A 10,945-nucleotide genomic window follows, 5' to 3' on the forward strand; every position below is an offset into this window, starting at 1 on the left:
AGCACGATAGCCAGCATGCGAATAGCCCGCCATTGTTGGCTGGAGCTTACGTTGTCCATGAAGCGATTGAATCATTTGTCTGTCTTAGACTTTCTCTATCTCTATGCGGTGTGGCTATTGATCATCGTGAGTCCTACTTATTGCATTGAGCACGTTGAGCAAGCCATTGTGGTCTCAGCATTGGAGCTAACCACTCCACCCATCTATGCTCGCCTCAAATTGCGCCGGCCACGCACAGCACTCCACACGTATTGTGTCTGTCGTTGATGATGCTCATTCCGTTGCTGGCTGAGACGTGGGTTCCGGACCCCAGAGATCCTTCAAGGCGACCTCGTCGAGACCACGCCCATCTGTGCACAATGTCAGTGTTGATCTCTGCCAATGAGAGGACAAGTGCAAACAAACATTTAAAAGTACACGGCTTGACGCCCAAACAATGACAACAGACGATTGGCCATCAAGTATACGCAAATGGATATGGCTCACCACAGTAGTCGTGATCGAAGTCGAATTCAGCGCCAGCGAAGAGAGGATCCCGTACGAGATGACGATAGGCGTTAGTAGCTGCCGCGACGCTGGTGAATTCGACCATCGGAAAGTGATCGAAAGTGTACCTAATCTCAACGATCTGATTCTTGTAGGTAGCCAATTTGACTGGGAGCGAGTTCACGGCTTGTTCGCTGACCTTGTCGATCATCAAGATGCGCGTGTAGGCGTCTTCGAAGACTTCTCGATCCAGTTGGTTGTTCTTGGGATAGGTAGGTGTGAGGACTTGCCAGACCCGCACAGGGTATCCTTTGATCTTAATGCCGTAGTCGCGGGCAAAGTTGGCGGTAGTGCTTGCACCAAGCTCGGTGTTGAAGACAAGACGAGCAGTCTTGTGCTCGGATTCGCGACCGACGGCAGGGACAAGTTCAACCTTCTCCAGTGATCCACCATAGATGTGTTCCAGAACGTCCTGATACGTAGCATCCTTTGGGATGTAATCAACCATGACAGTGCGGAAGATGTTCTTGTCGTTATCGCCATACTCCATGAAGCGGACAGGGTGCTTCCAGAAGACATCGAGGGAAGGGTTGCGCTGATAGGGCTGCGAATTGAATCCGACAGTCCAGTCGCGCTCGTCGTCGAAGATCGGGTTCTCTTTGGTCACTTTCCAATGAATGGACAGGCTGAGCGGAGCAGCGACTTTGACAGTAACAGGACCGCTGCTCTTTGGGGATGGATCGGGTAGAGCCGTCATTTCCGTCTGCTCCTGCGGAACAGGTGCAGCCTTCCTCTTAGGAGTGTACGTGTTGAGGAACGCAGCAGGAAGCTTTGGCATCTCGTTGTCGGCGGACCATAGCTTGTCGGTGGACAATAGTTTGCCAGCCGCCTTTGCCATGGTAGATTGGCTTGGGGTCGACACAGGCTCAGCAGCAAGTGTGTTGCTCACATCGGCCTGCAACTGTGACACTGTCTTCGGCTTCTGAGGAGAGACGTGAATCAATTCGTCAGCATTCTGCTCGTTGTCGACAGTAATATTGACAGAAGTCGAGCTCACAGAGGAAGTCTCGTCGACAGAGAAGTGCTTGCGCAGAGCTCTACTCAGGTTTGCAGTCTGCGGATTGCTTGAGCTTCGTGTGTCGAGAAGATTGAGGTCGAAGATACGGGAGTGGTCTGACCCTGGACTGACTTGCTTGACAAGAGGCGAGGCTTGATCGTAGTCGAAGCTGGGGTCGGAACCGCGCAGGTCATTGGGAAGGTTCTTCGTAGCGGTCTCAAGGCCGGTGCTCATCGCTGCAGTGTTCACATTGCCATTCATCGAGCCGCTTTTGTCACTGTGGCCTGCCAAATGAGCTGCCTCACGATCTTCAAGTTCCTTGATCTTCTTTTCGTTGTGCTTGACAATGGCTGACAGCGCTTTGATCGTGGCTGCAAGGCTCTTGTTGTCAGAGACTACCGTCTTGAACTGAATCTCGAGAGTGTGGAGTTTGGCTAGGACATTGTCCACTTGCTCGAGAGCCTCTTCGTGCGCTTGTTGCTCGGCTTGAAGAGCCCGACAGAGACTGCTATTGAAGAGTCTGTAGTTATCCTCGTGTTCACGACCGGAGTCTGATGAGGCCGTACTCGGATCGAAGGCACTGGCTTCGGGATTCATTGCCGATCTCAGGAGGTGTGAACGAGGTTGAGAAGGGTAGAAAGGAGGATACTGGGACGAGGTCAATTAACTAGTCTCAGGTATTTTCTGCAGTAGTGAATGACTTACATTGGCTTGGTGAACGTAGTGAAGACGCTCAGGACTGTTGCAATTCAAGGATGAGCGCGACTCAACAACGTCCATTTTGACTCCTGTGTCCTCAGTGCCTGAACTTATGTAGTCATTGATGAATCTGGGGCTTGCGTGAGAGAGAGGCCCGTAGGGCGACCCTTTCGTCCTATCAAACCTATTATTCTTCTTGCGAGGATACTCGTTGTCCCATGCGACGCCCTCCAGAGCCGGTTGCTGTTCGAGACGTGCTCTAAGCTTGGCTTGTGCTTGCCACAGCATCGGCGTTTCTCCGAAGATATTGTTGCGTTGCTCATGCTCAATATCAACAGGTGTGAACTTGAAGCTACCGAGCTGGCCTTGAGTTAGGTCCTGCCGCTCCATCGACGGATATTTGGGTGAGATGAGTGTGCCCATGGCTAATACACTGGCTTGAGACGATGTGATGCAGCTGGATCAATGCAGTGATTGTTCTGTGCGAGCGATGTGTAGATGCGTTTCAATCTAAATTTGATGAGAGAAGAGATCGTTGCCGACCACAGCGAGTGCTTGATTTGGCAGGAACGCCTGCCTATGACTTCCTTCTGATCACGTACCTACCTGCCTACCTTCCAAAGCTGCATCTACCTAGATGGTCTGCTGATGCTGTCGTCGTTGCTCACTCATTCCGGCAAAGTCGCGCCTGCCGACTTACCCACTCCGCGTCCATCTCATCCATCGTCGTTCCTCGTGGCCTGCCTATTGCGCCGCCTTTAAATCTCGAGCTAACATAATTCCAGGATATGAAGCGTCACCAGCCACAGAGCCACGACACAGATAACGATGACAACACTGGATTGCTGACAGCTGGAGGCCTTCTCAATTATCGAGTATCAAGAAAATCTGGGTATCTGATCTATGAAGCAACCCAGCCCGGACACGACGTCTCGTGTTACTTTAAGTCAGTGGCTGACCCCCCCTTTCCCGGCAAAGCTTGCCGCCGAAGCTTGGGCTTCTTGATTAATGATTGCCTTGGCGGACAGGGGCCATCTCCAACTCCCGCCATCAGCACTTGAGTAGGCAGATAAAGACTTGTCCCTCACTGGTCGCTTCTTCCACTACTCCGTCAGAAACGATGCGCATCCGGCAGGTGGTTATGATTACCCCAGTCTGGAGCAATGGCATTTGCTGCTGGCGCGTCTGCTGACTGGCGCCCAGTTTCACTCCCCGCGTCACTGCCGTCTAGTGTGTCCGCGAATACCGGTGTCAATGGCCGTGCCACCGAGTCCGTGTCTTTAAGTGATGACGAAGAACCTCGGAAATGCTCGTCCTGCAAGCGAGCTCTGCCCTCATAAATTGCTGACCTCTACTCACTCGCATGTGCTCGCTCTCCAGCAACGTTTTGTCAACCATAATCGCGATGGACAAGCCCACCACTACACAAGATTCTAGCAGCGACCAATCGCCTTCTGACCACGAGAAGAACTTGGACCAGAGGCCTCCCGATGGCATCGCACAGCTCAACGAAGAGGTCCCTGATCCGGATGCAGGACTGAGCGAAGAGGAGCGCAAGAAACTCGACAGAGCTCTGTTATGGAAACTCGATGTCAGACTCATCCCATGGCTTTGCCTGCTCTATCTTATCAGTTTCTTGGATCGAACGAATATCGGCAACGCAAAGATCGAAGGACTCCAACAGGATCTCAAGATGTCCAACAACCAGTACAACAACACGTTGACAATATTCTTCATTTCATATGCTCTCTCAGAACCATTGACCCAGATTCTCCTCAAGAAGTTCCGACCTAGCATTTTTCTACCGGTCACGATGATACTATGGGGTATTTGCATGACGACTATGGGCTTGGTCCACGATTATGGCGGACTGCTCACAGTACGCTTCTTTCTTGGCCTTACTGAGGCAGGTCTGTTTCCTGGGTACGTATTCCCAAGCCCCTGGATCGGGCGAGACAGCAGTCTCCCGATGATGGTCCCCCCCATCCATGTGCATTCTGACAGATACACCAGGGTCAACTACTTTCTATCTTGCTGGTATAAGCGATCCGAGTTCGGCATACGCGCTGCGATCTTCTTCTCAGCCGCAGCGCTTGCCGGATCGTTCGGTGGTCTCCTGTAAGAAATTTTAGGATGCGAATTCCGAGTGTCAAGAGGGCCTGGAGGCTCAGAGTCCGCCCTGATGTCCTCATCTCGTATTCCTGTTGCATAAATCCCTCCAACTCAGTTCCTCACTTCTCACTAATATCCCAACTCAAGCTGACTTCGATTCCAGTGCAGCGGCGATCGCCAATATGGACGGAGTCGGAGGCAAACCCGGCTGGGCATGGATCTTCATTCTCGAGGGACTGGCTACAATAGTGATCGCGTTCCTCTCTTTTTGGATGGTTCACGACTTCCCCGACGAGGCAACCTTCTTGACCGAGGACGACCGCCGCCGCGTTATCCGCCGTCTGAAGCTCGACCAGCAGTCGTCTGCTGAGCACGAAGAATTTAAGCTGGACTATCTGTGGGCGTCTCTGCGTGACTGGAAGACTTATACTGGGATGGTGATGTGCGTTAGTCGTTCCCCTGCCGGCTCTTGGACTGACAGAGACTAGCTACATGGGCTGTGATGGCGCTTTGTATGCGTTTTCGCTCTTTCTTCCCACCATCATTCAACAGATGGGTTACAAAAATACGCATGCTCAACTACTGAGGTACGTAATGCAGATGCCCGGGTACGGGGGCTTAGCAGGTCGTTGCTAGGCATGCAGTCTGAGCCACTCGTTCGAATTTTCCGTGAGGATAACTAACAACGCATAGTGTACCGCCTTACGCGGTCGCAGCTGTCGCAACAATCACAGTAGCTACATCGCTGATCGCACTGGCAAAAGAGGTGAGACCATGGTTTATGAGCTTCTGCACCCATGCTGACAGGGCATAGGCTACTGCAACATGTTCATGTCCCTGTTTGGCATCATTGGCTTTGCCATGTTGCTCGGCTCTGGCGACCCGCACGTGCAATACGCAGGCACTTTTCTCGGAGCCATGGGCATCTATCCGTGCATTCCCAATACCGTAAGTCTCCCTGCCAGGTGCGTTTCTACATCGGATGAGGACCACTACTATCCATGTGACGGAGTACATGTCTTGGATTTTCAGACTCCTGCATTCCTGCTTCGAAGCATTCACCACATGCCCGACACAACGCTAACGAAATGTCCAGATCTCCTGGACCGCCAACAACGTCGAAGGTGTCTACAAGCGCGGTATCAGCTTGGGATTTGTCATTGGATGGGGCAATCTCAACGGCATAGTATGTTCCCTTAGATCCTAGATTGGGCGAGACACCACTTTTCACATCTCGGTACACCGGTACACAGTGTCTCTAACAGGTGTGCTAGGTTTCCTCCAACATCTATCGTGCCGAAGACAAGCCTCGATTCAAGCCAGGACATTCAGTCGTGCTTGCCTATGAGGCTCTCTGGCTGCTTGGCGGCAGTATCCTCCAACATCTGCTCTTGAGGCGCGAGAACGCTAAGAGACTGGCCGGGAAGAGGAACAGCTGGGTTGAGGGAAAGACTGAGGCCGAAATCGACAAGTTGGGTGACAAGAGGCCTGACTTCCTTTACACTCTTTGAGAATAGGCACCAGAAATTACTGTGGAGGACTTCAGACCAGCAGGGGACAAGCTGTAGTCGATGGGTGCCCCAGCAGAGGTGATGGGATGGAGCTGGCAGAATAAACAGGGAGACGACGCGTGTATGATGATTGAGGCAGCCGAAGTGAGTGTCTCAGACGACCAGGATCCATGCATCCATGCTAGCACGCGCTATACATTCGTTCTTCAAGAGATAATCTGAAATGATCTCTTCGATCCTGCGTATGCCATCGCTAGTCACAGACTCGTAGCTGCCTCGTCTCACACCGTGCGCGCACCGAGGGCAAGAGCTGCCATTTCCCTCCCACATCTACTGTGCTGTACTTGTTCGAAAGGCGAGATCAAGTACTTTCCGCTCCCGCTCCGTTCAGAACCACACCCTTACCGACCACTCCATCCACCGAAACCCACTAGGCATACTCGCCTGCCCACCCGCAACCCCCTTCCCATCCTCCGCCTGCAGCCCTTCATGCCGCTCATGCATCTTGTGCACCTCGACCCTGATCTCCTTCACCACGTCCCTGAACTCCTCCTCTCTGACCACTGACTCCCACAGCTTCCGCCAACTAGCTTCATTATGCCGGAAGGACTTCAGCTCCGGGTTGTCCCTGCGCTGCGACTCTTGGGCTTCGACGTAGCCGACTTGCTTGCCTAGGATGAGGCAGCCCTCGTCCTCTTGTCGTCCTTGCTTCCGTAACAAGCGCAGACACTGCGCCGCAACCACCAACTGCTGGTCCCAAGAGAATAAATGGAAGAATGCCGTTGCATGAATGATATCCACTTTCCCGCCCGACCCCTTCAACAGAGGATTGCTGCTCGGGTCCTCGTCGAAGATGTCCATCGGGCAGAAGAACTGTGTGTCCCTGGGGAACCGCTCTGCATCGTTGAACAACTTATACCCTGCATCAATGTACGCGGGGATGATGTCGGCACCGTAGCAGTGCAGGGGCGGGGCGCCGTCGTAGATGAGCTTCCGCATATCCTGGCTGAGGCAGGTTCCTAGGTCCAGAAAGATTTGTGGCGGCGAAGAAGTGCTGGTCATGCGCGGGAGGACGTCAGTCTTATACAAGCAGTGGGTAGCCAAGTCCAGCGTCAGGAAGCGGAAGCGCCCGATGCAAGGATACGGGTTAGATTTGTACACCGGATCGCGGACGGCGAGGACGTGGTCGATCTGGGTCTGGTGGTTGGGCCCGGGTGGGACGTGGGCGTAGTGCTCGAGGAGGTCGGACATGGCGGGGGGTATGCTGTTGAGGTGGGGAATGTAGACCTCCCAGGTGCGGCCTGTGGAGGAGGTGTCGGTTTGCGACATGGTGAGGATGTTGGGTCCAATGCGTTGTCCTGGGGCGTGCTGCGAGTTGCTGGATCTTTCAGAGAGTATATCCCGGCGAGCAGATGGCAAGACCAGTAGAAGTCGTATCCGTGGCGTTTCTGCTGTGAAGCGATGCTACAGTGAGGCAGTCGGACGACCAGCGGCGATATGCCAACGGGTTTAAGTAGTTTAGATTGTAGGTATTACGACGCTCTGTTGCAATGCCGTCATAGCTGTCGGCCGTCCGTTGTCGGTTCGATGTCGGAGCTCCTACATGGTATTGGCCACGATCAATGGCATGATGTTAGAAGATCCTTTTCAGGTCTGGTCCGCGAGGTGTATCTTAGCGTGGCCGGCGCGAAAGCGGCCGGGGTGCAGGAGAGCGTAGTCGGGGATGCACTAGCCCGCCGAGCTTGAAGCGTTACCATACCTGGGGCACTTCCAATTGAGGAAGCGGTGTGATATCTGCGCAAGCAATAGTGCATGTCAACGCGCAGTCGTACTCAAATATCGATTCGAGCAGTGATACATTGGAAGCTACCGTAGCTTACCAGCCATGTCGAGTGATACAAGGAATAGATAGCGTCTAGACTGATGTACGTCGATATTTACGCCGAAGATACCAAGTATCACCCAGGCAAAGGGTGCGATCATGCTCGATGATACACAGAACAATCGAGAGACTGGAATGCTCATGCATTGTGGTTCCTACTCTGCACTCAAGCATTGATATGTGGGCAACTTGTGCCACCCAGCCCAACACAACCGCTGCTGTAGAGCAGCCTCTAATGCTCATCAATTCGATCGAGGATAGGGAATCAATGTCCTCGGCTCCTCAACGCTGTCAGACGACTGAGCCGTGAGCCGCTCCTCAGATACCGGCAGGCATAGCCAGATCCCTCCTCAGTTCTGGGACGTAGACTGAGTTGACTCCCTGCTTCTTGTCCAAACATTCATACTCAGCCTGTTCGTGGGGCGTCAGTTCAGTCACTGGCCGCCACCTGACTTGCATTCGCCCAGGGCTCTTGAAAGGCAGAGCGGCTAAGCATCACTTACTTCGCTCGGCTTGCGTGGCGATTTGCAGTATATGCGACCTCCATAAACCTGAAGCTCGATGGTTAGCGCTGAGCATACTCGACTTATCAGACTTCGGGACGGTGTAGATGTCTTAACGGAGAGCATCCATACCGATATAGAAGGCTGATCAACAACGGATGGGGTGTGTATGTGGAAGGACGTACTCTGCTCAGAGCCTTGTTACCCCAGATTGCATTCATCCAGTGCTCCAGTCGTCTTGGATCAACATACCCGTCTTGTTTGAAGATGTAGAATATCCCACTTGCTGGCCATTGAACACGCTGGACGCCCACTGGCCACTCATGGTAAGGAAGAGAGACTTGAGATGCCATTTACAGAGCGCTGAGCGACTTTGATAGAGATGGTGAGAGAGGCCTTTGATGCTTTTCAAGTCACAAAGTTCGGACGGACAGTATGTATGAAAGACTTCCAGACCTCACAGTGTTTCATATGTAGCGACGCGCCGGGCTGTGCTCGAGGCGATCTGCGCAGTCAGGCGCTGTGCATGCAGGCAGCGGCCGAGCTTTCGAACGTCCAATGAACGTCTGCTGGCTCACCTGCGTGTCCTGCTTTGATTGGATGATCTAGCAGATCACGAGATGGGTCTTCTGCCTGGAATCAACCTTGGGCACCACAGGAAGCGCAAGTACTTGGTCAAACGCTGTCTAAAAGGGATTTAGACGTTACAATGTATGTCCTGCCAATAAGTGTGGCGGGCGCCGAAGGTAACTCTTGGTATTCTACCTAGGCGTCGCGAAGTGCGCTGGGCCCTGCAATTGTAGCAGCTTCTTGATTGCATCGTCTATGGTAAGGTGGTATAATCTGCGCTGCCAAAAGTGTCTGTTCGAACAGCATGCGGAGCATGAACGGTCATCAGTGGGTGTCGAGGCACTGCCTCGGTTTTGCGAAACCTCTTCGGCCACCAGGGTGGATACAGTTTGTCCGCCTTGAAGTCAGACCACACCTTCCACACGTACAATGTTACCACAGTCAACGGCAGAGTCGTGACCAGCAAGAGCCACCAATCATCTGTGACGTAGATTGAGTCGGAAGAAGGTGATATGCCAACAAATGAAGTTGAGAAAAAGTTCGACACCACTGTCAGGGGTAAATATACCAAAGTCAAGATAGTCAGCACCGTGATTTTGGCCGAGTCTTGTGCATTGGTCTTTGCCATGTCGCGCATGTCCTGATTGAGCAACCGCATCGTCTGATTTTCACGTCTCGATTCTTCACCGAGACGCTGTAAAATGTAGCCATTGTGCAGCTCAAGGAAGCTAGCAACAATACTGGTGATCGCTCGAAGTTTTGCTTGGACATGTTCTGTACGCAGCAAGTCGATATCCAAATCTCTGATCAAGTTTTCGAAGGCGACAGCCAGGCGTTCATGGTCCTCCAGCATGCCTTCACCGAAGAATTCTCTGCTCTTGTAGCAGGTATCCCTATAGTAACTGAGATCGCTCCGCGTGGCTTGAATTGCAAGGCGAGATGAGAGAAGTTTGGTCTCTAGCGACAACAGCGCCTTTCGTTTCATCGGATTGGCGAGCGGCAGTGGCCCAGTGTCATCAGGCGACATACCTTCGATTTCTACTTCATGCTGCGCGACTTCGGCTGCAAAGTCTGCGAGAAAGAATCTCCACTTCTTCACTGCGATGCTGAATAGAGCATAGACAACGCGATATGGCGGTGCTGTTTTGGCGTAATCTTCACTGCTCCAAAGATCAATCAATGTCTGCTCGCTGTCTCGGGACATAGAGAGTAGTATCCAATCAGTGGCTTGACTCCGTGGGTGATACGAGCAGTAGATAGCTGACTGCCTTGAAGACCATTTGTCAGTCGGTGACTTTGCGAACTCATTCTCGTTGAGGCCTACGTAGCGAATACCACACATCAGGACCAAGTGATCCTCTTGTGCATTGGAGTCTGTGGCTCTTATGCACTTAGCCGGAGGAAGGCCATTTCCAGTTCGGTGTCGGTATTGTACTCGGGATCTCTTTTACCCATGAACAATATCTGGTCTCGGAATTGGGGAGCCGCATCAAGGCCGTCGAGGATGGCATTGAAGAGGGCATCAGTCACAGCCAAGGGTCTGCTCGAGTTCCTCTTGCGGATGAAGAAAGCTCGCAGACCATTCGCATGTTGCAGATACTGATCGATATCCGCACCCGTCGAGATATCCACGAATACCACTTTGGGACCGTCGTTGGGTTTTTGAGCATCTTCTGTGAGGTTTCGCACGCTTCGTACCCCGGGCGGCGTGGAAGCACACCCATACGCTCCACTTATGGGAGGTTGATCTTGCTTGCCATCTCCATCGTGCTGTCTCTTCACAGCTCTCACCAGAGGCTGTACGGTATGCTCTTGAATGAAGAGGCCATCGATCCGCCGATCGAGATGTTCACGCGCCGACTCGGCACGGTCATACAGCTTGCGCAAGCCTTTGACTTCGGAGGCAATAGACATGCCGTTGACGGAAGCATGTCGCTACGGAGTGGCAGGCAACATGCCCAGCTGAGGCTGGCGCTCTGGAGAAGTTTGAGCAGATCAACATGGTCTGAACTGCGCTGCCACTACTCAGACCATGGCACAACAGGTTACATGGCAAGGTGCAGCACTGGCAGGCGCAACCACTGCAAGCTAACAGCGCCAAGGAACGCCACATTGCGGAACCACC

The 10,945-nt window shown here is 52.8% G+C and overlaps 5 protein-coding genes across 5 annotated transcripts; 1 reads left to right on the forward strand and 4 right to left on the reverse strand.

Annotated features, from left to right (window-relative positions):
• Positions 1 to 273: 273 nt before the first annotated feature.
• AB675_592 (uncharacterized protein) lies at positions 274 to 2,665 on the reverse strand (the record flags this gene model as incomplete). Its single annotated transcript, XM_018146179.1, has 3 exons — positions 274 to 350; positions 487 to 2,191; positions 2,249 to 2,665. The coding sequence occupies 3 exons, from the start codon at positions 2,663 to 2,665 to the stop codon at positions 274 to 276; spliced, it is 2,199 nt and encodes a 732-aa protein (XP_018005612.1).
• A 982-nt stretch (positions 2,666 to 3,647) lies between these two features.
• Positions 3,648 to 5,865, forward strand: AB675_593 (putative transporter; the record flags this gene model as incomplete). Its single annotated transcript, XM_018146190.1, has 8 exons — positions 3,648 to 4,165; positions 4,256 to 4,360; positions 4,518 to 4,796; positions 4,843 to 4,941; positions 5,071 to 5,120; positions 5,169 to 5,302; positions 5,451 to 5,540; positions 5,629 to 5,865. 8 exons carry the CDS (start codon positions 3,648 to 3,650, stop codon positions 5,863 to 5,865), a joined length of 1,512 nt encoding a protein of 503 aa, XP_018005758.1.
• Positions 5,866 to 6,252: 387 nt separating this feature from the next.
• AB675_594 (uncharacterized protein) lies at positions 6,253 to 7,194 on the reverse strand (the record flags this gene model as incomplete). Its single annotated transcript, XM_018146201.1, has 1 exon — positions 6,253 to 7,194. The coding sequence occupies one exon, from the start codon at positions 7,192 to 7,194 to the stop codon at positions 6,253 to 6,255; it is 942 nt and encodes a 313-aa protein (XP_018005439.1).
• A 1,879-nt stretch (positions 7,195 to 9,073) lies between these two features.
• Positions 9,074 to 10,024, reverse strand: AB675_595 (uncharacterized protein; the record flags this gene model as incomplete). Its single annotated transcript, XM_018146212.1, has 1 exon — positions 9,074 to 10,024. One exon carries the CDS (start codon positions 10,022 to 10,024, stop codon positions 9,074 to 9,076), a length of 951 nt encoding a protein of 316 aa, XP_018005353.1.
• Positions 10,025 to 10,203: 179 nt separating this feature from the next.
• Positions 10,204 to 10,734, reverse strand: AB675_596 (uncharacterized protein; the record flags this gene model as incomplete). Its single annotated transcript, XM_018146223.1, has 1 exon — positions 10,204 to 10,734. One exon carries the CDS (start codon positions 10,732 to 10,734, stop codon positions 10,204 to 10,206), a length of 531 nt encoding a protein of 176 aa, XP_018005990.1.
• Between the last annotated feature and the right edge of the window lie 211 nt (positions 10,735 to 10,945).

This window comes from Cyphellophora attinorum (assembly GCF_001299255.1).
Source record: "Cyphellophora attinorum strain CBS 131958 chromosome Unknown Contig1, whole genome shotgun sequence".
Lineage (NCBI taxonomy): Eukaryota > Fungi > Ascomycota > Eurotiomycetes > Chaetothyriales > Cyphellophoraceae > Cyphellophora > Cyphellophora attinorum.